The sequence below is a fragment of the Desmodus rotundus genome, chromosome 3 (assembly GCF_022682495.2).
Source record: "Desmodus rotundus isolate HL8 chromosome 3, HLdesRot8A.1, whole genome shotgun sequence".
In the NCBI taxonomy this organism is placed as follows: domain Eukaryota; kingdom Metazoa; phylum Chordata; class Mammalia; order Chiroptera; family Phyllostomidae; genus Desmodus; species Desmodus rotundus.
Window position 1 is genome coordinate 60,963,342 of NC_071389.1, and position 27,740 is coordinate 60,991,081.

The 27,740-nt window shown below is 42.3% G+C and overlaps 1 protein-coding gene across 1 annotated transcript; it reads right to left on the reverse strand.

Moving 5' to 3' along the window:
- Positions 1-404: 404 nt before the first annotated feature.
- On the reverse strand, positions 405-27,105 carry LOC112309394 (uricase). Its single transcript, XM_024565601.3, has 8 exons — positions 27,008-27,105; positions 16,965-17,183; positions 14,399-14,515; positions 14,220-14,298; positions 7,119-7,305; positions 5,424-5,547; positions 3,390-3,473; positions 405-1,529 (listed from the first exon to the last, which is right to left on the reverse strand). The coding sequence occupies exons 1-8, from the start codon at positions 27,032-27,034 to the stop codon at positions 1,455-1,457; spliced, it is 912 nt and encodes a 303-aa protein (XP_024421369.2). The 5' UTR covers positions 27,035-27,105; the 3' UTR covers positions 405-1,454.
- Between the last annotated feature and the right edge of the window lie 635 nt (positions 27,106-27,740).

Genomic DNA, 27,740 nt, shown 5'->3' on the forward strand with positions numbered 1-27,740 from the left:
GCTAGTGAGTGGCCTTCAGCATCTTCTAGGGTTTGTTGCTCCCAGACCTTCCATCTCTCACCCCACCCACAAAGTCCACTGAGGACTTTCTACTTGGGTCTAATAACAGATGGAAAGAAGGCGGCATGTTTCTTTTAACAAATGCATTCAGAATTTCTATGTGCCAGACATGAATACTATCAAAGCACTTTACAAACGTTAACCCATTTATCCTCAAAAAACCTATGAGGTAGGTTCTATTTGCACCTCCATTTTCTACATAAGGAAGCTTGTCAGCTAGTATGAGGCAGAACCAGGACTTAAATGAGTGTGAAATTAAACACTATACGTGCTGCCTTAAGTAGTAATATTATGAAAGTGAATGAAGCAGAATTATCAAATTATACTAAATGCTCATGTGAAAGCATTTATTAAAATGGAGATTATTTTAAAATTTAAATGCATAGAGTTTTTAATGGAGGAAGATTATTTAGAATGGTCACGTGGACAGGTTTTCATAATAGGTTTCTAAAATTATAGTTTATGAAGCTTTATGACATATATATATGATTTTGCCCATTGATATAAACACCACTCCAATTTGTATGCATCTTTGAATCATCAATTATATTTATTTCCCTGATTATGTAGATGATAAATGATCATGTCTGAAAGACTCGGAAAAGCACATGGCCAAAAATAATAACCACTCAGAGCCCCACCGTCCGGAAACCATCACTGCTGACATCGCCATATACACAGTTTCTAGCCTTCTTTCTATGTGTGTGTTTATCCATCGGTGTATTGACTTCGCTTTATTAAATGTGCTCTTTGTGTCAAAGTGATTCATTATTGAAAGGAAAAACGTATACTTTTTTTCAGGCCCCCAACGCATACTAAATATTCTCTAAGGATTGTAAAAGTCATAAAACCAATATAGTAAGATTACAAAAGTACTTTTAGAGTAGGAATAAACTAAAGGATTCTTAAAAATTCCATTATGCAGTCTAGCTGAAGCCACAACAGTGATATATTTCAAAATATGATTTTGTTCATCACGTTTCTGCACTACCCGGAAGCAAAGCTTTAGCATCAGTAGGATGAAAACAATGCTTGCTTCTTAAACTTGTACGCAAATTAACTGATATGACACTTCCATTAATTCATGATTATTTTCTTAGTGAACTGATTCCAAAGCTTCTCTAAGATAGGCTAAAAAGAAATATTAATATATGATTATTCTAACACTGCTCTGCATTTGTGAAATAAACTGTATCCACAAAGCCTGTTGGAGTTAATCATCATAAGACACCCTGCTGAGCTAGGTGTGGAATTCTTTCATACAAGAGGAAAGTGCACACTATGAATCAACATACTAAGATGAAAGTCCGCATGGTTACAGGCTATGATATCCAGCATCACAAGTGGCTGAAGGAAGTCTTCAGCCCAGAGTGGACTCCAACTGGGCTCCAATGTCACAGCTTGGAAGCCAGCTTCCTCCTCACTGTACCAGTGATTCTGCCATAGGGATTGTCTGATGGGAGCAAGACCTGCAGAAAAGCCACATTGTAACTTCACAGACACTGAAATAGAACTCTCCTTTATTCTATGAATCAACATTAAATCAAGGGCAAAAACAACAGCTTGCTAAACAGGAAAATGTATATGTCCTACAATCAAGTCTCTTCAAGCATGGTAATGCCTTATTTTTCTAGAAACAGTTGACAGATGAGTCAATTTTCCAAAAAATTAGAGTTTAAGAAAAATTTTAATCATTGGGATATAAATGTTTCTCAAATGCATTATACATCCCTGCCTTTTAAATAGCGTAGTGAACATAGCTTGGCCTTTGCTTGATGACTCACTTTGAACATCAATCACTGTCCAGAGCCCTAATACCGCCCTGCCCCTCCGCATCTGAGGTCCGCAGGGTTGCTCTCTCTGTTCTCAACGGCTCCAGACAGCTGTGCGTTTAGAGTTCTTTTTTCCACCCTGTCATTTGCCACTTCTCTGCTATTGTCAGCATGTCCTGACTCTCTGCTTCTCGTGTGTTGCCTTCACTTTATACACACCTGCTGGGTGAGGGCCTGGAAGCGCCTCCAGCCATCCCCAAAGTGCAGACACAGCCGCAGCTCTGCCGGTGGGGGCGCGGGGAGGGGTCTGAACTAAGTACGCCTTGTTTCGGGCTCTTTGTTTCCCCCACCGTGAACAGGGCCCTGGTTACTTTCAGGTCCCTCCCCTTTAGAAGGTAATCGTTTTTAAAAGTCTTTACATCCTAATTAATGGCATTCTGATCATCAACGTCCTTTCCTTCCTCTGAAGTAAACATTGCTCCCCCTCCTTTCAGCACGTGGGGTGACCGCGGCTCTCAGCCGCAGCTCAGGGCTCTGAATCAGCTACAGCGGGCACCTAAGCCTGGCTTTGTTTCCCGGCGCTGCTCCTCCGCCTCCACTGCAGCTGGGGTGGTGCTCTGCCCAGTGAAGCTGTCAACATAATTTGCAGAGCAGAGAAACATGTGCCTGGCGAGAAGCCTTGTGACTAATAAGGCTGCTGAGCAGGGGGGCCCCAGAACGTAGGACCTTCTGGACACTCCTTCACTGGTCTTTGTTCTCCAAAGGATACGATTCTATGGCAGCAGGGCCATGTTGGTAGATGGCCCCTCCCTATCTCCCTATCTCGTTCCCTCCACACACTAAAAGAAGCTGCCAAAATAGTGGGGTTTCTTTTCATATTCTAGAAGCCTGTGGAAGGATGAATCAAATAAAGAAATCCTGCTGTTTGGAAAGTGGTCCAAGGGGGAGGGACGGTTGTGGCTTCCCAGGACTGGCTCCGAGGCGCTACCCGCCATGCACTCAGGGTGTCCAGCCAGACCCTCGGACTTGGTTTCACCTTCTGCCACGGCTTCAAACCAGTCAGGGTAAGTAAGCACTTCTTCCAAGACAAGGTTTCCTTTCAAAAACTGAATTTCCCCATCTTGCCTCCTGTGATTGCAAGTAGAAACACAAATACACTTTCATCTTTTCTGTGTATATTGTATGCTACTGAACTGACTGCTTAATCAAGAGTTGGAGATGATGGACGAAATGAAAATAGAATCGTTTGAAGCTGGGACCTTGTGCAGCCCGTTTCAGAGAAGGGGATGTCAGAGCTGCTCCTCGGGCACACTGTGTTCTTTCTCTGTCCTTCTCTCTGGGCCGCCCAACCCTTCTCCTAACCACTCTTCCACTTCCAGGGTACTCCGGCCTCCCACGCCGAGAGGCCCAGAGTCTGAGGGCTATAGTCAGTGGCAACTATAAATATTCCAAAGGCAACAGCTCTTACGGGTTTTGGTCGGTCATATTACCATCCCAAGTTTATAAAGAAGGGGGGAGGGAGGGTAGATGTGCTATAAAGATTTTTAAAGTTCTTACCTCGTCCTTGTTGATCAGTCCCATTTTAGACATGTCTATGTTAAAGTAATGGATATTTGGCAGGCTGATTTCCATGTCTTCTATCTGGAATCCACAATAATATACATCACGTTGGGCAACTGTGCATCCGTCTGCCACTCAGCCCCTCCCCCACCAACCCAGCCTCAGTCCTTTGTCTCACCTCCTAGTCCTATTATTAGATGAGGCACCCACTCTTCTCCTCTCCATGTACAAGACCTGCTCTCAGAAAAGCAAGAATTTCTTGGATCCAAAACCTGGGAGACTGCTTCAACATCTAACTGGCCCCCTGGGGCTGGCCAGCCAATCTCCTAAATTTCTCCTCATTCTGCTGCTAGTTCACCAGGCCTTTCCTTAACATTTGTGCGCCCTGGGGTAAGAGTGTAATGGGAGGCCCACATACCAGATGTCTAAAGATTTAAAAGTTATAAATCAAGCTAAAAAACTTTTATGTGAAATATGTTCTATCCTTCTAACTTGGCAAATATACCTTCGAAACGACCTGGAAGGCTAGGATCTAATTGGAACTTCTCTAACTCCTCCGAGTGCCATGCCAGGACATAGTAGTGTGGGAAGAGTCAGCCCCCAGCCCTGGCCCACCCCATCTTCTTTCTTGTAGTCAGGTGGGTGGACACCCCAGCTTGTATATCAAGCCCCATGCACACCTCCTGCAAACATCTGACTTGTTGACTCTCAGGCCTAAGGGTGCACATACAGATGGCATGATCTGCCCTCCAAAGGATGGTTCCAGGGACGAGAATTGCTTAGGTTCTAGAATTAGTCTCAGGTTATTTTGGCAGGAAATTCTGGATTATGGGTATCCAGAGAGTGCTCTAGAAGGAATGCATGGGCTTCTGAAGTTTGTTTTTTTTTTTGTCTTGGTCTCACTGACTTTTTATTGGTGGAGAGAAGAACAGCCACAGGAAGGCCTGAAGTGGACATCCACAGTGCTAGCCATGGCAGGGGTCCCTGCTGCCCAGGCCCAGCAGGGCATCCCAGCAGGGCATTCCTGCCCATCCCATCACAGCCTTAGTTCAGGCCTGCTTTCCAGGTTTCTGCAACAGCCTCTCAACAGTTCTTCTTGTCTGAAGTCTATTGCCCTTTCAGAGTGGTCTTTCTGGAATGCAAATCTGGTGGTACTATATCCTGCTTAAACCCCCAAGTGGCTCCTGAGTGCTTTCAGGATAAAGTGCAGGCTGGAAAGGAGACCACAGAGGCCCTGCGGATCTACTCTTGCCTCATTGCTAGGCACGTGGCAAGATGTTCACTTGCGGAGCTTCACGTACGGCAAACCCTCAACAGGAAATGACTGTTCCATGCTGCCTCCTGTCTCCACACCTACCCTGCTCCCTCACTTCTGAGTGTGAGCCCAGATAAACCCCATTTGTCCCTTCAGACTCAACTCAAACACCTCTCCCTCTAGAAAGCCTGGCGGGCACTGTCCCCATACCTGAGTTAGGTGCCTTCCTCTGCATTTCCGTAGTACTCTATTCTTTATTGTATTGTTAGTTTACTTATTTTCTTCTTTGACTGAATAAGGAGATCTTTGGAGATAGCAGCCATGTCTAAATCATCTTTGTGTTCCTCATGTGTTGACAGAGGCATAATAACCATCAGTAATATCAAGTGGACGGACGGATGGGTGGACATGTCGATAAAGTCTCTCTGAATCTGTCCTTCATTCTCTGTATCTCTGCACACATGGTCTGCTGCTCTAATTCTCTCTCATATTCGGGGCATGTGAATGTCCCGAATATGAGGCTTAGTTGTGGCAGGTTGAAGAGACTCAGAGAGTTTTCAGCAAAACTAAAGAGCTATAGCAGTGGCCTGCGTTTTCAGGTTGGACAGATTTTTCCATTTTTTGCTCTCTTCTCACTTGCTATAACAAGCTTTTGAACAACAGATGTCGTTTTTCATGTGTCTTCCACTTTCTTATTTTAACTCTCAACCCTCTTTCAGAGCTGACAGGAGACGCCAGTGCTCTCAGCCCACAGAATGGCAAGTGAGGACACGTACCTCGGGAACCTGGCTCAGGGAGAGCACCTGAATGTCATAGAGGGTCTTCTGGACAGAGGGCGAGTACTCGCCTTTGTCAAAGGGTCCAGCAAATTTCTCTAGGACAATGTCCCGAACGGTGTCCCTAAAACACAGAAAAGAGAACTAAGGACTCATAGGGTGGTCTGTAGGAATGTACATAAAGCTCAGAAGCAGTGACCTTCCTGTCCCTCAGAAAACAATTTTATTACTGATTTTAGAAGAGATTAATACCTTGTAATATTAAAAAATCTCACTTCCCATTCCCTTACACATCCACACCACTCAAGAAACATATAGAGCGTCACCAGGCTATCTTCCTGATCTGGCACCAGGGCCCAGTGGGAATTCCAGGGTAAGCCTCCTTCCATGGTGGAAGAACCTATGAAGAAAGCTCCCAGGTACTCCAGCTCAGCTTGGCTGGTTCCTTGAATTGTTACATTTTAGGGGCTTTTTCTTTGTGCTGAATATCGTTTGGGATTACTTCATTGAATTCTCTCAATATACCTGAGGCAGATACTGCTATTATCCCCAATTAAGAGATGAGGAATCTGAGTTTAAAAGTTAAATGTTCCACTCTACATCCTTCTCTTTAGTGGGAGGCCCACTGAAAGTATTCAATACTTTTGAAGTCTTTTTAAAAGTCTTCAGTAGTTCCCCGACTCTGGCACACTCCATTTAGTGCTCTTTTCACCACAAACACATCAGGCTGCTGCCATGGGAAACATGTGAAATAAAAAAGGAAAAGTAAGATTGGGGTGAGGTGCTCTGTGAGCATTGCCCAACCTGTCACATAATCAGAGGAGCAGAGCAAAGCTGTACCAGTGGGAGCAAGCTGCCAGGGGCAGGCTCCAGCCCGTCATACAGAGAAGTCTCTAACAATTAGACCTGCAGCAAAGAAACGAGATGCCTGGTCAAAAATAAACTCCAGGAGTTCAGAGACTTAATTGCTGCTTGTAAGGATATTATAATAATAATCATATCTTTATATTGTTAAGGTATTTATAATTTATAAAGTAGTTCAGTGAATGTTACCTCATTTTGAGTTTAGCCTAGGGTGACCACATGTCACAGTTTGCCTGGGACCAAGGGGTTTCTTGAGGACATGGGACTTTCAGTGTCAAAATCAGGAATGTCCTTGACACACTGGAACAAGTTGGTCATACTAGTTTAGCCCTTTCTGCAAAACATCATTATCCTCACTTGATACAGAGGTTCTTACCATGTGGCTTCTGATCCAGCAGTACCAGCATCACCTGGGAGCTTGTTAGAAATGCAAGTTCTCAGGCCTCACCCGAGACCTAGAGAGTCAGAACTTTTGGGGGTGGGCCCAGTGACATGCATTCATTCTAACAAGCCTTCCATGTGATTCTAATAACACAATCATGTTTAAGAACTACTGATTTAATCAATTAAATGCAGAGGATCACAGAAATTAGGGGGTCCATTCAATGTCATTGTTGCTAATAGTATCTGAGAGTCAAGGGCAGATTTATTAACTCAAGGTAAAATCATTGGCTTTCTGTTATACAATAGAAGGGACTTTGAACACTGGGGCAGTTGAATTGAATGGCCTCTGAGTTTCCCTTTTAAATGGAAGACTTCATGAACTTCAGGCCCCAGAGACAAGGGCAGACACTACCTGTCCCAGCGCCAGGCCCTAGCACGTGCTCATACCAGGTAGCCTCGAAGTCCACGTCTTTGCACTGGTGGTAGCGCCACTTGCAGTACACTTGGGTGGCAAAGCACCGGTCCTTCACCTCAGGGAGTGTGGTGAACTGGTCCTTAAGGAATCCTTCAAATCCAGACTGGGTCGTTTTTAAGAACTTGAGGTCTTTGATTCCAGAATGAATGACTGGAGGTCCTGTTTTAAGTAAAAAGGTGAGAAGGGGTGGGGTCATCAAACAGTGCCTTCTTACTGATACCCGGCCCTGAGCATCCTGGTTGTTAAAACATGGCACACTATGCTTATCCAGAGAACTACATCACTGCCCATGTTTTCCGACTCCCTGACCCCTCTGAAGTCCAAATGGTGAGGATAGTGTTCCTTTCTCTCTGTCTTTACTCCCGGCCCCCTCCTGGCCTCGGAGAACTGAAGGTCAAAGACTACTCCTCCACATTCTGTTGAAGCCCACAGAAATGACTGCCATCCTCTCAGCTACATGTAGGGTTGTCTTCTAGGCCAAATGCCTTCCACTTTTTGAGCTGCGCCTCATTCAACAATCATGCTGAAAAGACTTAATAAACTCCTACAGAGCAGTTCTGTCTGCTGCTGTGACTCTTTTGTAGGGTAGTCCTGGTGCTGAGTGCCTACACTGACTTATGGCTCCCGTCACTGCCAGACCCTCAGTTCCCTTGTGGTTATGCGTGCAGCGAAGTCAAACAACTTCAGGAATGAACAGCAGGGTAAGCCTGGCCGAGCCTAAATAGAGACTGGGAAGATGAGGCTGACAACACACAAGGTGTAGATCTGCCTAAGTGCATACCAATAAAGGCTTTTGGTTTTGGGGCTGAGGGAGAAGGGACAAAGTTGGTTCATAGGCACCTGGGGGAAAGAGGGCAGAGCTGAAAACAATGCAGGGGATGATATGGTTTTCCTGCACCCCTGATGTCTTTCCGTGAGGTGAATGGGGGAGGTGGAAGGGTGACAAGTGTAATCTGAATCAGCTGTTGACCTGTGTACCAGGCAGTTTTAGCTCGGGGCCCAGGGGGCAGGTGGAGTTCAGAGTTAGTGAGGGGACAATTATCTTTTTCTTTGTGGAACACACTGTAGCTACAACAGTTTGGTGAAGCCTGAAGAGAACATGGCACCAGGTGACACTGAGAAGTCTGTCCCCCCATCCCCCCCACCACACCAGCATGCAGTGTTCTGTGGAGAACATCATTCTTCCCAAGGAGCAGTAGCTGGCACAGCCAATGCCGAGCAGGGCCAGCGAGGCAGGAGTTGTACCCAGTGGTGCCAACTACTCCTCGAGCGTATGAGAGACCCTCAGACTGTCAGAACATGGGGAAGTTCGCCTGGAGAGGACCAGAAGTTTTGTAATGAGAGAGTTGCAGAGCCGGGGAAACTCAGGAATCAACATCACTATGGTCTGGATGTTCAGGGGGCACTTTGGTACACGCCCCCACTAGCACAGTGCCCTGGCAGGATGACTGAGGTCTCCTCTTTTCAGTCTTGAAGTTAGGCCTGATTAATATCTAACCTTCCCGGCCTGCTTAGCACATAAATCAAGGGCTGGAAGTGTCAGGCATCACTATGTTTCACATGGTCTTAGTCGAAGAATAAGAATATAACTCATGATCCACAATTACAGTCCAGGGCAGCGCTTAGTAATTTAATGGCTTGCATCACCCGTGTGGTTTCAATTGCTGTGGTTAATTCAGGAGCTGTGCCGTTTCAGAAGTAGATAAATGGTGACTGTATTTTGGTATTTCCCTGGCTGCGTGTGTGCATCTCCCAGAGAGGGCAATGGCCAGTGGTTGGCGGTAGACCTGCTGATCAAATATGTTCTGATTAAATAAGGTGTTCTGGCCAGAGCGTTCCAGGATAATGTGGTAAAGCTAAAACTGATATTTGTTTATCACTCCAAAGTTCTCATTGGAAGTTATATATGCAGGAGAATCAAGAGAAAGACACCAGCAATGCCTTGATACTTTTAAGATGGCCAGGTTTATCAGATTCTAGACAGATGAAGATGTCGTTTTGAAAAATCAGCATTTCTAAGTGCTAGTCCAAGTGAGTCTAAGTCTCAAATCCAAGAGAATTGTAGAAGTAATCAATAAGTACCCGTGGAATCAACGAATGATTGAGTGAGTGCAACAAGATTGATTCACATCAAGAAATAAGTACCTCACAACCTAGAGTCTTTTTCTCCAAGACAGTTCTCCTCCATCGGTCTTTACGGTTTCTCTTCCCGACCACCCCACCCGCATCTCTGATACACAGTGTGGCAGAGGGGAGGGGAGCACACCAGGGTCAGCTAAGAATACCTTTACTACCAGCACGATTTTAGTTGCTGTCCTTCTCAGTCTTCATCTTACTTGATTCTCACCACTCTGTTACCCAGATACTGTATTTTCATACAGGGGTCTTGTAATCATTTGCCCACAGTCACATGCCTAGGAGCCGGCAGAAGTGGAGTTTGAAGTCAGTCCCCAATGTGAGAGTCAGTGCTTCTCTTCCTCCTTTTGAGTCACTTCCGTCCACACAATGTTTTCTCCTCCCTTTAACTCTCCCCATTTCTTTACAAAAAGAGGCCTTTCTAGGACATAGGAAGGTTGCCACTTCTCATTTCATAGTCTGCTTTGGGGGCCTCATGTAGAGCTCCCAGATTGAAAAATACCATCTCCATTGGTCTGAAATGCAAACATCACTTTTAGAAGTGGCCCTTATGTATCTTGACAACTTTTTATTCCTTAAAAATTTCTTATTGAGATACAAAGACCCCCTTAAAGAACTGACTCCTAAAACCTTTATAAACTAATATAATCTATTTCCAACAGTAATCCCTTTTTAAATAAAATCCTGTAGCAATGAAGCTGGGTTTGCAATCAGGAGTGGGGTTAAAACAGTAGTGGGAAGACCTGAAGGGGGATTAAGGGAGGTAAAGGAAAACCAAAGACAAATGTTACCTATTGCATCTTTTCTCAGACAGCTGGCCTCAATTGGCCGCCCCCATGTAAGCCAAAAAAGACTCTGGCTCCTCCAGCAGCCTTAATCATAAGAGGGTTCTTGGATGCACTGTTGCATGGCCATTGAAGCCCACAGCCTTGGACCTCAGAGTCCCTAAATTCAAATCTCAGCATTCTCCGTGCCCCTTCTCCCCAGTGTATGAGCACTAGTCCCCTGGAAAATCACTCCACCTCTTTCTACCTTGATTTTCTCATCTGTCAAATGGAGATGAAGACCTAGAGTTGACAGGTGTCTCAGATAATGCACATAAAGGACTTAGTAGAATGGCCACCACACAGAAAATGCTTACAAAGGTCTTCATGATGATTTTCCCATAACTGACTTTTGTTTTAGAACTCCAACCACCTGTCAATGTTCCCCATGCTTCACAAAGGCTCATCGTGTTCTGCAAACTCCTTCTGATGTGCAGCCACAGCCATCTCCGGCCCCCGGGCAAGATTTATTGATCTTCCGAGAGAGTCACCCCCACTAGGCAACTTTGAAATGATCTATTTTCTTGCTAGAATTGGAAAGTGGAGAAAGTGGTTGCATTTTCTAATGTGTTTTTGACCTCAGTTCCACACAGAACAAAATGTTTCATGTTGCTAAAGACAGTTAACTATTTGCCACAGTTTTGGCAGAACGCAAACCATCTTCTCAGGTATACTCATCATTCTGTGAACAAAAAACAACAACAACAAATACCTATTCTCTTTGAATGTGAGTTTTTTTTTCCCCCTTGGCATACATTAGACTCTCCGGATAAAATCAGAGAGCTTATTTTACCTCCTCTCCTGGCGGTGCCCCAGCTTTCGGAACACTGGTAAGAACCTGAGCCTTTCAGATTGATGGACCCATCGACTAAAAATAGGGTGCTTCACACACTCCAAAATAGACTGCAATTTAGACCAGCAAGAAATAATTCAACCAAAAAAACTGTCCTTTTCTAGATTACTTCCCATTAAAGCACTTAATCAGCTTTTTTTCTTGCCTTTCTGCCATGGTTATGAAATAATGCAAAAGGAAGATTTTCACATCTATATTCTGCTAGAATATAATCTTTTCTAGCTTTTAGTGTCCTCCTACACACTTAACAGATTGTGGTCTGTCTCCCAGAGAAGCATACATCCTACCCTTCAGTTCTCTAAGGGAAAGGAGCTCACTGCGAATTAATAGAAAATAAGCCCAATTCCTTACCTACGCATCAGGTGTCACAAAGCACAAAGCTTTACTGAGCCAAGAAAAAAAAAAATCCTGTCATTAAGAGGATAATTGCTTCCACATTTAACACCTTCAAAAAAGGACACAAATAGCTAAAAGCAGAATATTTTAAAACTATATTAAATCATTCTAGTAGAAAACCTCAAACTTGTACAGTGCTAGAAGAAGTGAAGATCAATTAAACATCGTTTGCCTTTGAGAGTCCATTTAACTCATTTAGCAGGGAGAGCAAACGTTCCCTGTGTGCAGTTCTGGATCTGCAAAGATGATGTCATCCAGAAAGAAGGAAGTTAACTGGGCTTTTGGACAACTGGGTGACAATCAAGATGGTTTCAAAAGACCTTGGGTTTGCCAAGAACTCTTCTTTGGGAGGAACTGAAGGGCGCTTTAGTCTTGATATATACAGAACGTAACCTGCCTTCTTAGCAGTGGCCATCTCCGTGCTGGGTCTCCCACTTGCCCGTCTCACGTCCACAGTCTGCCCAGCCTGACAGCTCTTCAATCTGTTCTCCTCCAGGACTTCAATGTCATCAACTCTTCCTTAAAATCATCCTCCTACTTCCACTAGTTTCCATGTTAACACTTTTATTTTTAATGCCAAAAAACAGTCTCTCTTAGTTGAGATCTTATCTCCATCTTCCATTCCTCAATGTAGCTATGAATTTTTATAATCAGTGTCAGACTGGGAGAAATTTGGTGAATTATAATTCAAATAGTGCAGAAGTTTGGGGCCCAATAGAGTTCAAATTAGTAATTCAACCAGCCTAGTGACTTCAAGGCTTGGTTAAGCTTATAGTTCACAGAGACTGAAAGAGTTTGGGAGATCCAGCTTCCACATAACACCTAAACCAACAGCCTGCATCACACATGCAGAGCCTAGCTCTCCTCTCAGAGCGTGCGAAGTCACAAACATAACAGTCCTCCTCCCTTTGGGTGAACAAATTTCTTTCTCTCTTCCAAATTCTCCCATAGAATTAGCAGACTTTGAGACAGCCAAAAGTACCCTAAATAATGCAATGGGAATTTTATAGCAATCTTTGAGGGCCTAAAATGATGTTGGAGATTCAGAAGGCTTCCTATAAATGTTTGCTCAATTGACAAGAATAAATCCGGTTCACTAGAAGAAACCCAGTTACATATTCTGCTGGGAAAAGTACTCCCAGCAGTTTGGGAGTTGCATGGCTGAACGTGTGATTACGTGCATGTGTTTGAGGGAGCAGAGTTCTCACCAGCATAGCCAGCCCCACACCAAAACCCCTGCTCAGAGGTTTGTAATAACAGACTTTGCCTTGTGGACTGGTGTGTGTGTGTGTGTGTAAAATAATGATTGTTTTCTTCAGTTAAGCCTAATCAAGGGCATTGATTCAACTCATGATTCCAGCTCTTAGATAATAAGCAAATGAATTCAACTTTGCTGCCCAAAGAGCATGCATCCCTACTCGCCAAAGAGGTGCAGAGTACAAATGCCATCTTCATACACACAACACTGGAAGGTATATGCACCCATATACGTGTGCCCACACACACTGCCCACCGTTAAGGCAGCAGATGTTTCTTGTCCTACCCTGATCCCTGCCAGCCCCATGGGATGTCAGAGGGATGCTGGATTCTAGGGGAGTCAAGCTGCAGCTTCTGGGAACACTGCCACAATGATTGCAATACCCCAAAGCTTTGTGGCTTTTTGCAGAAAGAAAATAGCTTTGTTCTGATTATGGTGACTAGTTTTTCTACCCTGCAGCAGCCAGCTGCGCGGTTCAGGCTGATGATAACTCCTGGAAATTCCTGGAAAGAACAAGAGTGTAAACTGCAGCCAGTTTTCTTCTTATGACCAGGAGAGCCCTATCCTGGGCCATTCCACTTCCAGCTCCAGGGCTCTGCTAAAATATTCTTGTGGAAGTCACCAATGGCCTATTTGCCAAACTTCATAGTTTCTCTTCAGTCTTCCTTTAACTAAAACTTTTTTTTAAAAGATTTTATTTTTTTATTTTTAGAGAGAGGGAAAGGGAGGGAGAAAGAGGGGGGAAAACATCAGTGTGTGGTTGCCTCTGGCATGCCCCCTACTGGGGACCTGGTCTGCAAACCAGGCATGTGCCCTGGCTGGGAATCGAACTACCGACGCTTTGATTCGCAGGCTGGCACTCAATCCACTGAGCCACACCAGTCAGGGCTTAACTCAAACTTCTTAACCTTTCTTGGCAGAGACTGCTAGATGTTCACTAAATTTATTTCCTCTTCTCCCTGGGTACCTGCTAGCCCATGTTTCCCAACATCATCGCAGTTAGGTGAGGCTGTGTGATTGGGTTCTCTCCAGGAGAAGTACTATGCGCTACTTTCAGGCCTGGTGTTGTTGTAATTATGGTCCACAGTTAATTCTTAAATTTTCTGGTGAATAGAATTATATGCATATAAGTGTCATTGCTGCTTGAAGTGAGGTTCATTTTTATAGTAATAACATGAGTAGTTTTATTATTATGCAAATAAAATGTCAGGAAATCTTGATTGCTATTCACTAGATATTTCCTAAGAAGGTTATTACAATTAAAGCATGGTCTGGTACTAAAAGTACTGGTCAGAAAGTTCAGAGATTTGGGGTTTTTTGTCAGCTTGGGCCTTTTTTTTTTCTTACCTCAAAACTGGGTAATAAAAATTACTACTCTACTTAACTCCCAGATTTGTTGCAAAAAGTATTATTTCATTTTTATATGTTTAAGATAAAAAGTAGATTTTTAAAAATGTAACCCTTAGTCACAATGTTCTTTCCCATCTCAGATTTAAAAGCCTTCAATATTCTCTACAGTTTTCCTGTACAGGGTAGTTTAAAAGAAAAAAAAAGAAAAAGCTGCAATTGCTACAGCAGAATCACAGCAAGAAAAATATTTTCTCACCACTCCTCATCTGCTCAACCTCACAGAAGTGCGTTCCAGTGGGAGTATGAACAAATGCATGGACATGCTTAGCTCCATTCTGAAAATTAGAAAAAAAAAACATTGTTTCATTAAAATTTCAGCATATGTCATGAAGCCCATTTCTTTAATTAGACTAAGGCACAAATAAATGAAGCAACCTTTTCAAAACGCTTCCAGGGGACTTCTTCCACATAGACTTGAGCTCTGATGACATGGTTGAAAGAAGAAAGGAAGTGTTCACAGATACTCATAGCAAAAGTTTCTATGCTTTTGATCTGCAAAAAGAAACAAAATGCCAGTGATCGGAAATACCTGCCCCACTTGAAAATAATTGGTACTATCCTCAGCGCTCTCTTTTCTGATCAAGAGCTTTCTAGAGTCAGAGGAGCATAGAATTAGAAAATTTCTTGAGAGATGAATTGGTTGTGATTTCAACTTTTCTCAAGAATTCCTAAGTGTAATTAATAAATCATCATCACCAAATGTGACTATCTTGTTTTTAAAAGAAACCTGTTTTGTAGATGTGTATAAGCAATAAGTAACTTATCATTCAGATGTTCCTCACAGTGAGCAGAGGCATCGCTCACACCAACTACAGTGCTACACAGTATACTCCGAAACACTCTGGTCTCTTTATGAGGCTGGCAAATAGGCCTCCCAGTTTTTGAAGGAAAAATGGGAATGAAGGGCCACTTCAGCTTTCTTGCCTTGCAGACAGGCCTCCTATTGACTATCCTCAGCTCTCCACCCCCATAAAGCTGCTCTCTAATTCCAAACAAATTCCTCATATTAATTTCTAGGCAATATTTTATGGTACTCTCATAGTCTACAGATTATCTGTGGCATTGCCTATAATTAATATGGGCTATTTGTGCAGGTTTCTCCAAGATAGTTCTGACATTTGTGAGACATTTTATGCATGTTGTCGCAGAACATGTATTAATACCATCCTATTTCACTCTCACAAGTGTCCTGGTTTGGGAAATGAAAGCACTAACTTGAAAAGATACGTGCACGCCCATGTTTATTGCGGCATTATTACAGTAGCGAAGATGTGGAAATAACCTAAGTGTCCATCAATGGATGAATAGATAATGGAATGTTATTCAACCACGACAAGAAAGAAGCCTTGACATTTACGACAACATGGATGGAACTTGAGGGCGTTAGGCTAAGTGAAAAAGTCAAATGGAGAAAGACAAATGCTGTATGATCTCACTCATATGTGGAATCTAAAACAAACACTAAAACAAAACAAACAAACAAAACCAAGCTCACAGATACAGAGAACAGATTGGTAGTTGTCAGAGGTGTGGGGTAGGGGGTGAACTACCCGTGACAGATGAATAAAGGGAGTCACAGGTACAAATTTCCAGTTATAAAACAAATTAAGTCCTGAGGATGCTATGTGCAGCATGGGGACTATGGCTAATAAGACTATATTGCATATTTGAAAGTGGCTAAGAGAGGAAACCTTAAACATTATCATCACAAGAATAAAAACTCTGTTACTGTGTATGGTGACTGATGTTAACCAGACTTATTGTGGTGATCACTTTGTGATCTATACAAACGTCAAATGCAATGTTGTGTGTCAAGTATACCTCAGTTAAAAAATAACAAAATTTCCTGGTTTGGATAAAAGACTATATAGTCATTCTATCTAAAAATAGAAGGACTATTAATTCATTTTATCTAAAAAATGAATGAATTTCAGTAGTTTTTAACATCCACATTCATTCCTTCACTTTTCTGTACCTCTCACAGAGTACAGAAAATGTAAGAAATCTTTTTACCCAGCTTTCTTTTTTAATGCAGCACAAACACCCATTTTCAATTTGTGTTTTCAAGAGAGCCATGCCTTTTCCACAGCCTTGCCTGTGCTTGCTGGGCCATTCTGATTAGCAAGAGAAAGGCTGAGGGTGGAAATATGCCTTGCAGAATTTATATTTCAGTTATTTCATTCATTTCATGGGTGCAGATTGCATGCAAAAGCATGAAAAAAGAAGCTTTCCGGTATCCATTTTTTGCCTTCTTAGACTTCCTAGCAAGTAAAAAAATGATCTTGAGTTGCCCAGAAATGTGCTGCTTCCCTGACACGTAAAGAAACTCGGGGTGAGAGTGCTGAGATACCAGATCCAATCAGTTCCAAGGCCCTTGGAAGAGTATAATTGCCGCCATATACAGATACTACGTGGTCACGGAGTTGGGAAAATATGGAAGTCATTCAAAGTTGGACAAATAAATATCAAAATGTATCCCATACTTAAGATTTTCTTCTATAATAATACCAAGAAGAAAAATAGTATTTACTTCTATAAATGCACACCATTTAAAAAATAAAATAAATAATAAGATTCAAAGAAATGCATGACAAAAATGGTGAATTTCTATTCTGAAACACTCTCAAGACTTTGACTTGCCAATGATGCTAATCAAGAGAGAACTGTAAAATTCTTTAGTAGGATTCTGTGTGTAAAGAGTTAAGATCCAAGAAAAGAGAACAAAGAGGTGAATTTAAAAAACAAACAAACGAACGAATGAACAAACAAAAAAACAGCCAACCTTTTCTGTAAGGCTAGGAATTTTAAAATAGGAAAGAAAAAAATGTAAAAATAGAATTAAAAAGCAAACGGAACTTGAAATAAGCAAGTAAGATCATCACGTTATAAAACAGTGACTTCTGAGCCAAGACTGGCAGCATCTAAGAAGGACAGCACATACTCCTTTGAACTTTGCCAAGACATGAACTGTGTTCTTCATGGTGTCCGTAGGGATGATGTCAGAATTATCTCCAAGTAGGTAATCTTTTTTGGAGCTCAGAGTGAGTTGCACCGAAGTTGCCACTTCTTTGATGCTGTGATATTTTCCATCTCTCTGAATATGGAGAACTTTTACCATATCCTTCCCATAGCCAGTTCGAACAAACTCCACCTCATCATTCTGCAATGAAAACATAATCATTGTATTGAAAAAAGCTAAATGAAAGCAGAAGTCAACTGCAATTTCTTTAAGCCTTAATTTAACCATATACAAGTCCTCAAATAACGTCGCGTTGTTATGCTGTGAATCAGATGCTATACTAATATAACCCCTGTTTATATCCATGAGCCTATGGTCAAATTGATTTCATAATAATGTCATTTCACGGTAGTTCCAAGAGGCTATCAACGTTAAGTGGGGACTTCCTATAATTATAAAAGGTGGGAATCAGAGTACTCGTGTAAGCAAGGTCATGTCTTACTGTCGAAGAAGAATGAGAATTTTCATGGAGAAAAAAGAACGACAAGTAACAGATGGAACTACATCAACTTGGCCTGAAGACAGACAGGTAGGTGGGTTTCTTGATAATGAGTAATAATAATAACTGTACCTCATGGGTCAAACTACTCTTTACTTGATCCCTGCTGACTTAATCCTTCTAACAGCTCTGAGAACTAATATTATTCCCATTTTATGGAGGGAGAAACTGAAGTTCAGAGTTTAAGCAACTTGCCCAACTACACGTAACTAGGAAAGATTAGAGCCGAGGAGTCACTCAGGCCTGTTGACTTTAAAATGGGTACTCCGAGTCATTACATAAACTGCCTTTCCTGTGTAAAATTGTTGTCTGTGTTAACTGGAAATTATTTTGTCCCCTTTTTTATAGAGAGCAATACTCTGGAGAAAATGCCCTGCGATCAATAAAAACAATCTGAAAATTGCTTCTTCTACTTGCTGCCAGGAAGAAGAGTAATTAGTGACAGGGTCCAGATTACGTTCAGGAGTGCAGAACCAGGGCCATCTGGCTGCGGTGAAAGCTATGCCTTAGCAAAGAGACACTGAATAAAAGCTCGGTGATTGATTCATTAGTACCCTTGTCTGAAGCTGGAGCCCTCACTAGCAAATACGTCCATCTGCACTGGCAGGATCCACAAGACTTAGCACTTTACTGTGTTTGAAGGAAGAGGCAGGAGGGACAGAAAAACCTATTTTATTTACCATTAAAACTGAACATTAACATGGTAATGAAAGAAGGGGACAAAAATAAAAATAAATCAAAAAACAACTTTCAGTGAGACTCTGGGGAAGCGCACATAGGTGATATGCTCATAAATGTCAAGGGCTACCTCAAAATGTTTGCAAAAAAAATCACCAGATCCCCTGGGAAAAATTTTAAAATTCCAGCCAGCATCAGAAATTATTGTAATATTTTTAATCAAGGTGAGGGGTAGGAGACTTTCTTAAATTTTGGAGATAGAGTTTAGTAGGGTATGCTGCATATTTGGAAGATTTGTGGTGTCTGAACTTGGTCCTTCCTCTGTGGGAGGGACATATTTAGAGACATCTCTTGCAGAGGCCCCTCAAAAGTCTCTGAACCACTCTTTGGGGGACTCATCTTCAAGAAAAGCATCAACAAGAAAACAGAAAGAGCAGACTTAAGGGATCCTAGTAAGAACTATAATAGTGACAAGGAAAGAGGCACTGTTGTATAGTTATAATGGCTTTGGAGTCAGAGTAGGCCCAGAGGCTGCCTTGCTACTTCTAGCTTTGTGGCTGGTGACAAGTAATTTGATGTCTCTGAGCCTCAGTTTTCTTATTTGTACCAGTGGAGAAAACTACCCCTTTTTGTAGGGCTGCTGGTGAGCGTGAAAGGCCTGATTCATTTCCTAGAGCCTAGTGGTGCAGTGTGGTCAACCCTCACGGCAGTGGTCGTGTCAGGTCTGGCTGTGGACACAGCAGAGGGCACCTTGAGTAAGGGCACCAGTTTTGGGCATGGGGAGTGCTACGGGTAGCAGAAGGAGAAAGGCTCTTACATGCTTCAGACAATAAGAGATTCTGCCTGGGGGAGAGAAACAGTTGGATGGCTTGGGGCCCCTGGATGGTATGGCTAGGATTCAGAAGCCAAGGTCTCTGAAATTATCCATCATCCCCAGTATACAGCAGGACAACAACTGTTATTCCTCAGTTCCATCCCCTGCTGCAAAATACTCAAGGTGCAGTAGGTTGTCTGTGAAAGCTATGTGATATATACAAAAATGGAATGATAGCCACACTTTACGTCCCCAGCCCCACTCACCTCCCCAACTTCTTATCTGGCCACAGCCTATCTCAAACTACTTCCGCTGTCCGGGGCTAACCGTGGATGTCTAGGCTCTGCATGCCTTCGTGCCTACAGGCCTTTGAATTTGCTGTTCCTTCGTTCTTGAAAATCCTTACTCTTTCTCACTACCCAACTACCAACCTCTTCACCTGCCTGACTTCCAGCTAGCCTTCAAGTCTCAGATGTCACTTCTCCCCAGTAATCGGTCCCAGTCCTTCAGGTCTGCTGTAGGTACCCCTTCCGTGTGCTCTCAAAATAGTTCTTTCCCATTAGAGTTTTTATCAAATTGTATTGCAGTTGCCTCATTTTGTGTCTGATTTGTTCAGGAATGGTAAATTATGGAAGCAGGAACAATTTTTATCTTAGTTGTCACGGCAACCCCAGCACTCAGCGCACTGCCTAGAACGTCAATAGGTGCTTAATAAATGCGTCGTGAATAAATGAATGGTGCACTACCACCTCTACCCCTTGTGTGCTGGCACAGAATAGTTAATGACAATACCCAAAAGAGTTCAGTACAGGAAAGGCTGCTTCAGCTCAGACCACAATCAGAAAGTTCCTCTTCCTGGGAAAGTGGGGAAGGCCCCCTCTTTCCTCTGATTACCAGAGCCTGGAGATCACAGGCAGGGCTGGCCAGAGAAGAAAGGTCCAGGAAGGGCGGAGCTGAGTGTAGAGAGTCAGCGAGCAGCACAAAGGGTCCACACAGCTAACAAGACCGAGTGTTCCAGCAGAGCGCGGCCATCCCGGAGACCACACGTGCCACACAGGAGGGAGGTCAGCACTCCTTATCAAGCTGCTGACTCGGCCTCGGCACCCAAGCAAAGCTGTGCAATCGAGTTCATTGAGCAATGAGTCAGAATAAAAAGGCCTCAAGCATCTGAGGCTGGAACAGAATGGAACAAGAATGGAGTGGGACACTGAAGGGTCTCTCGGCACTACATGACAAAACAGATAATGGTCTGGACCACAGCTGAAGTTGTTTCTTCAATAAGTCTTCCTCACTTCCATAGTCAGAGAAACCAGAAGTAAGAGCCAGAACCGTGTTGTGCATGATGCACAGGGCAGTGCAGAGATCCATGTCCAAGGCCACTACACAGTGAAATACCAAGGTCGCTTTCATCTGGTGCCCCTATCTTGGAGCCACATAAGCCAGGTGTGAATCTTTGTTCTGCAACCTACCAGCTCTGTGAATGGAGGCAAGTTTCTCCATCTATAAAATGGGTATAATACTAGCCCAGCCCTGGCTGGTGTGGCTCAGTTAGTTGGGCATTGTCCCACAAAGTGAAGGGTCGCTGGTTTGATTCCCCGTAGGGGCACATGCCTTGGTTGTGGGTTTGGTCCCAACTGGGGTGTGTATGAGAGGCAACCAATCAATGTTTCTCTCTCACATTGATGTTTCCCTCCCTCTCTCCTTCCTTTCCCCTCTCTCTAAATAGATAAATAGAATCTTTAAAAAAATAGTACTGCCTATCTCTCAGGATTGCTGTGAACATTACGTAAGAAAAAGAAAAGTACTTAGAAAAGTGTCTGGCAAATAGTAAGTGTTCAATAAATGTTAGCTGTAATTATCATTGATAAATAATAATTCTATGTCAAATTTCGCCTCAAAGGGTTCTCCTGGTTACTGTTATCAATAAACACCCAGACTACACACCAGTCCGGGGCCACGGTGACAAAAATCAAAGACTGAAGCTAAGACAAAGCCTACTTCAGCCTTCATGCTTTTGCTGCCCTTCCCCAGGCTTGTGTGGGTCGAGGACATGGCTGCAAAAGGCCTCTCAATTACCTGGAGTAAAACTCCGAATAAAAATCCCCCCCTTTTTTTAAATTTTTATTGTTATTCAATTACAGTTGTATGCCTTCTCTCCCCATCCCTCCACCCCACCCCAGCCAAACCCACCTCCCTCCCCCACCTCCACCCTCCCCCTTGATTTTGTCCGTGTGTCCTTTATAGTAGTTCCTGTAATCTCCTCTCCCTACTGTCCCCTCCCCACTCCCCCCTGCCCATTGTTAGATTGTTCTTAACTTCAATGTCTCTGGTTATCTTTTGTTTGCTTTTTTCTTCTGTCGGTTATGTTCCAGTTAAAGGTGAGATCATATGGGGAAATGAGCCAGACGGTGAGGGACAAAAATCCCCTTTTCTTCAATGTGTTTTGAAAAATAAAGGCATGGATTGTCACTGTTTGCCCACAAGTAATGTTGGAGAAATCTCAGAGATTTTAAATAAGTCTCCTGAAGTTTGCTTCTGTGCTGAGATAGTGAGTGTTCTGGTTCCATACTGGAAGTGATGTAGGTTGCTACGGCAGGTCCAAGGCCTCTTAGCTTGGAGTCTGTTAACCTCTACAAGGCCACGCAGATGGATTTGTGGCAGGAAAATATTAGGAAAGATAAGACAAAACTTTTACGAATTTAAATTTAAAAATAACTAGCCTTTTATCTCATGTCTCAGAAGAACATCTCTGCCCGCTATAACAGAGAAGAATACAAAAGAGTAGCTATTTAGGACCGATTACGCAAGGACAAATCTCAGTTCAGCGGCAGGGCGCAGTGATCAGCGGAGAACTGTGCATGGAAATGGCTTCTCTCTTCTCTGGAATGTGCTGGGCAAGTTCTTCCCATTCTCTGCCCAGGTTTTTCCCTTGCCTGGCTATTTTATTGCACATTTGTGAACGAAAGGACTTCAGAGAAAAATGCTGAACTAATACAAGAAAAAGGAGCACTCAAGTGAACAATATTAATATCGCTTCGATGAATTTTAACAATATGGAACATAAGAACAGTAATGATGAATAACAGCCTTAGAGGCAGCTGGTATTTTTCGGTTGCCTAGGATCTACTAAATGTCAGATGGAAAAATATTGATATCTAGTAGAAAATGTCACATTGCTTTCGGCTGTGGAGCAGTTTATTTTTGCTATCGGGGGAGGGGGGGTGCCCTGAGTTATGTTCAAAAGGTGACTCTAAAGGGACTTGTCAAGTAGATGTTTCAAGAACAGTTACTTAATGAAGACTCCATTTACACGTGTTCAGTTTTCATACTTTTGCCTGCTACAGAAAGAGTCATCACTAAATGCTGGGGGAGATGCTAATTTTCTTGCCAGCATCTCCACAGCACCAATAGCAATAGGCTAGGGAACTGGAACAAGGCCCTAAGGAGCCGCTAGAATGGGCAATGGGGCGGTGAGGGCAGGAAACCCCACAGCAAAGAATTGATGAAGACCTCCAAAAAGGCATTTGGAAGACAATTTTACTGAAATGCATCCACACTATCTCTTTCCTAATATATAAGTCTTGCAAATAAAAAAAAAATAGTAGCAACCATTTAGTGAGGGTTTGACATGAGTCAGTAAATTTGCATATATTATTCCCTCTGATTTTTCACAAAAACTCTGGGAAGTAGGTATGTCATCCAAGTCTGACGAAGGAAGATGCCAGCATCCCCTAGTAACTGCCATGGTCACACAGTTACCGGGTGACAGAGGCAGGCAGAGAACCCAGGCCATTTGGCTCCAGGTGACATGTTTTTTCCTACCACATCAGAGTCCCTACACCCCCTGATGACAAGCCCTTCACTCTTTAGGGACAGGAAAAAAAGCATTCTGATCCCAACAGGTTTTCTGCCATTCTATTGCAGAAACCTATATTTCTATACCATTTAAAATTTTTCTACCCAATGAGACCTATGTTATCCCTCAAAAAAACCTTGTGATTTGCTACAAAGACTATTTCACAAATAAACTGGCTGAGAGATGTTAAGCGAGCTGTCCAAGTCACACCGATAGGCAGAGTCGTATAGTAGGAAGAGCAACCGCTGAGACTGAAAAGTCTTATTCCACTTCCACTATACCAAGCATAACTTACCCCACACTAAGAGATTCCCCCCACCCAAACGATCCCTTTTTCTAGCACTTCAGTCATTGTTTTCAACTAAAGGGGAATTCTAAGCCCAGACAGATTCTGTGTTTATTGCAAGGATGTTTAAGCTCTGAAGTAAGGAGAGAATCAAAGGATGGCTGCCCTTCGGGGCAGGATGAAAACTTAGCATCATGCCTTTAGCAACAGGGCAGGGCACTATGTTCGAACTGAACATTGGCTTTTATCTGGTTAAGGACCTTTAACACATGAATGATGCAGGCTAATTTGTGGTTGTTATAACCATATTACCAGTGGACTGTTTGTGGTCCATCTGTAAGGACAGAGAAGGAGGTGCATCATGGAGGAAAAGGAAAGAAGGTGGGAGGGAACCAGCACTTAATGAGCACCAGTTCCACACCAGAGGCTATGCACACGGCATCTCACTGACTCCTGGTGGCACTCTATGTGGGTGCAGATTGTGAGTCCCACCTCCAGAACAAGGGGCTGATGTTCACGGTGTTAAATAGTTTGGTCAAAACTATACGCCCAGTGAGAGTCGGGGCAGGCATGGAACCCAGGTCTGCCTGATTACTTTCATGTAATCCAGCTAGATTACTGGATTAGTTAGTTAGATTACTATCCAGCTAACTTCCTGACACAACATTATAATGTTTTTCATAACGGGATTTTACCTACATAAATGCTTTCATTTATTTCTCTGATTAGTTCTAATTCATTCTAAATTCATATCACCCCAAAATAGAAGTCTCTCAAAACTTTTTTCATTCAGTTCCTACATTCAGCTATATTTATTTAGCTCCTTCAGTGTGACAAGCACCGTGGTAAGTTCCAGAGATACAGCAGCAAACAAGGTAGACACCGTTCTGCCCAGATAGAGATCATACACTAGACACACTTTTGTGGTAAAGAATCAGAGAGTTACTATTGGATTTTGGGCTTTGCAGGTTGTATGATCTCTGTTGGAACTACTCAGCTCTGTCATGATAGCATAAAGCAACTATGCGTAACACATAAGTGCATGGGTATGGCTGTGTTTCAGTAAAACCTATTTACAGAAAAAATGGTGAGCCAGACTTGACTCACAGGAGTTTGCTGACCTCTGATCTCTACAGTAAGCACCAGAAAAGTAGTCAAGCACTGAGAACACATTCCGACAATCACCCTCATTGAAAAAATACAGTGAGCTCTGGGTCTCTACTGCAAGGACCCCTAAGCCAGGTTGAGAGAGTTGAAGGATGGCTTCCAGGAAGAATTGGCATTCACAAAGCCACCCGAATAATGAGTAGGAAATAACCAAATAAAGTTTTTCTGGCCCTCTTCCACTTACGTTTTCCTTTACCCACATTTCTAATGAACAATTCTTTATTTTACAAATACCTGAGTCTTTCTGCTTGCCTCATTCCTTTTCACCAAAATAATTTAAGTCCCCTTCCCTTCCTCCCTCAACAAGTATGTCATCTTTTTGCTTCAGTTTGTCACATGCTATATTTTACTCCATACATCAACAGTCTTGTAAAAGTTGGAACAAAAAATAAAGTTGAACTCAGAGAAATGTTATGGTATGTAAACCATACCTAAAAAGACGATTGAAAATAAATGAAGCCAGCAGCTGGGCTTCAGGAGTCCTCACAGGATGGTTAAATTTTAATGAAGCCAACAGAGACCAGGGCGTGGAAAACTTTAACTTCATCTCAATTTCAAAACATTCTCACAGATTAAGCTTCAAGGAACATGAACTCACAGCCCCAAATCAAAAGTACACAAGGTAGCAAGGTACAATGAGAGAGAGAGTCGTAGAAACAGCAGGTAGCGAAGTGTAACCTGCAAAGACTTCAGATGTTGAAATGATCAGACATGAAATATAAACATCTTATAGTAAATTCTGTTATAGAAATAAGACAGAAAATTGAACTTATCTTCTTCTTGAGATAGAGTGAATATGGCTTCTCTTGAGCAAGAAACAAGGGGCCATAAAAAAAAAACAAGTAAATTTGAGAAGAACCCAGTAGAACTTCTAGAACTGCATTGACAAGTGGATTAAGAAACAGAGTAAATGCAACCGAAGAAAGAATTAGTTATTTGGAAGAGATATGTTAAATAATAGATTAATGTTGCCAAAGAGAGACTGAAAGAGCTGGAAGAGAGATCCAAATAAAGAATCAAGGATTAATACAGAGACACAGGAAACAATACATGAAAGAGACATAAAATGTACACAAAAGATACAATACAGCAAATGTGGAAGAGGCACAATTGAGATCAAGACTAAGATTTTCTAGAATTATTGGATGGATGAATGAATATAAATTTTCAACCATAAAATAAGAAGCTCATTACCAAGTGAAAAACTTCCTTGTTCAATACACTTGGCCAAGTTACAATGAAGGGATTTTCTATTTTTAGAGGTGATCATATTGGGAGACGGAAATGGTATTTTGACAATGTTACATTGCTTGGGCTCCAAAAGTCTGTGATATTTTCAAAAACATTCCGCCAAGTTTGCATTTTCTCTCTCCACCAAATTTATTGTGTTTCTGTCCACAATATTACTTTGCTGTGTTTAGTAAAACCTGGGACACATTGGAATCTAGACTTTAGGGTGATGTTGAAATCCCTGAAGCGCTTCGGTGTCCAGGACGGTGTCCAGGACGGTGTCCGACACCTAGAGATTGCGTAAGGGAGCTTGTTGACTGTCCATCGGCACGATCACATCGGCAACAACGGGAGATAAGCAAGCTTTCTGAAAGCAGCATCTGACGGAAGGGAACCTGCCAGCATTTTTCCAAGCCTTGAAATAAAATTAGATTTAGCAAAAGCCATCTTCATGCAGATGTGCCCCAGCCCAACCACAGCAAGGGCTCAGGTTGTAGTAAAAATAATCATCACTAATATTTGAGGATTACTCACTATTTGTCAGGCACTATGCTAAGCAATGATTAGCACTATGATTGAGAAAGCAGAAATTATTTTATATCTTATTCAACAAATGTTTAGCCTACCTAACTGAAACAAACTGCTTACAGTTAGTCTCTAGATTCTCTGAACGCATCACTGAATCCTAAGCCTAACATACTCAGCTATCAACACTGTAATACCAATAGGTACTGTAAGATAAATTAAATTAACTTTATTTTATTTTAACTTAGAAAAGTAAACTTCATGCTATGAGAATTTTTTTAAATTGATAAAAAGGTTGGGGTTGCTGAGATCCTTTTTATCTGAACACAGGAAAAATTTATATAAAACAAAATAATACCCATAAAGGAAGGTTCATAAAAATGTTTCTTGGTTTACCACTTTGGTAGGTTGTGAATATATCAGATACAGCATAGGTTGGGCCTTAGGACAGCGAGTCTCAAAGTTTAGGGTACACCAGCAGCACCAAAGACCTTGTGAAAATCGTAGATTCCTGGGCCTAACCTGCAGGGTTCTGATTTAGTGGGTTGGAGTTCAGGCCGAGAATTCCACCCTTTTCATAGGCACTACAGGAAAATGTGAGTGGGTGGTCCAGATACCCCCCACAAAACTCCTTTTTTAGAAGAACTAGAACCACAAGCCCTCCCTTTCCTATGACCCTTGAGAATCCTGAACAGCTCCCACTGGACCACAGAACCGATCCTATTGCAAGGGTCCAGTTCTGATCTGGATTCCTGAGTCTAGGGATGAATCAGCACCATAATGATTTACAGGCATGAGGTAAACTGCTATATAAGCATCTTTAATAGTTGATTCAAAAGAATCATGGACTTAAGAAATTCTTTTTATGTCTATCTACCCTATCCCTCCTCTAAGAAGAGAATAGTCTCACCTTATAGTCGTTATGGTACTGGGCCATTTTCTCTTGGCCTTCAACTTCAGATTCAGTTTCAAAAATGAGAAAAAGTAGTTAGGGCAAAACAAATGTTTGTAACATTTTTTATTTGACCTGAAGGGTGAGCGGTCAATATGTTTACCTGATTGCATTACAGCCAATTGGACATCAAGGCCTCATTAAAGTACCAGGAGGTGGAGAGCATATGTAAACATGTTTGTTAAAATACAACTACATGTACTCTTACTTTGAAACAACCCCTGAAATACCCTTTAGGAACTGTTTCCTTAAGATAGATCTGGCTGATGTGGCTCAATGGATTGAGTGCCAGCCTGTGAACCAAAGGGTTGCCAGTTCGATTCCCAGTCTATGGCACATGCCTGGGTTGTTGGCCAGGTTCCCCAGCAGGGGGCGCTCAAGAGGCAACCACACATCGATGCTTCTCTCTCTTTCTCCCTCCCTTCCCCGCTCTAAAAATAAGTAAATAAAATATTTTTTAAAAAGAGTACATCTTTGTTAAATAAAAAAATGATAATATTACAAATGATAGATACTAGTTATAACTAAGACATAAGATTTTGTCATTTCTGTTTAATGTGTGAACCATAAGCATTGCTCTCATTTACAGAGAGACAATTGTGAGAAAAAAACCCATGAAATATATTTAATTTAACACCTACATACTAACATGGAATTTCCCTGTCTACTGAATTTTATATTACACAATGTT

What these genes read in the sequence shown, in the direction of transcription:
- LOC112309394 (XM_024565601.3), bottom strand. Translation starts at nt 27,034, where the DNA reads ATGGCCCAGTACCATAACGACTATAAG. An exon ending in TCTTGGCAAAGTTCAAAGGA is followed by an intron (nt 14,516 to 16,964) that starts GTATGTGCTGTC and finishes TTCTTTTTGCAG; the next exon opens with ATCAAAAGCATAGAAACTTT. An exon ending in CCCTGAGCCAGGTTCCCGAG is followed by an intron (nt 3,474 to 5,423) that starts GTACGTGTCCTC and finishes TGTGGATTCCAG; the next exon opens with ATAGAAGACATGGAAATCAG.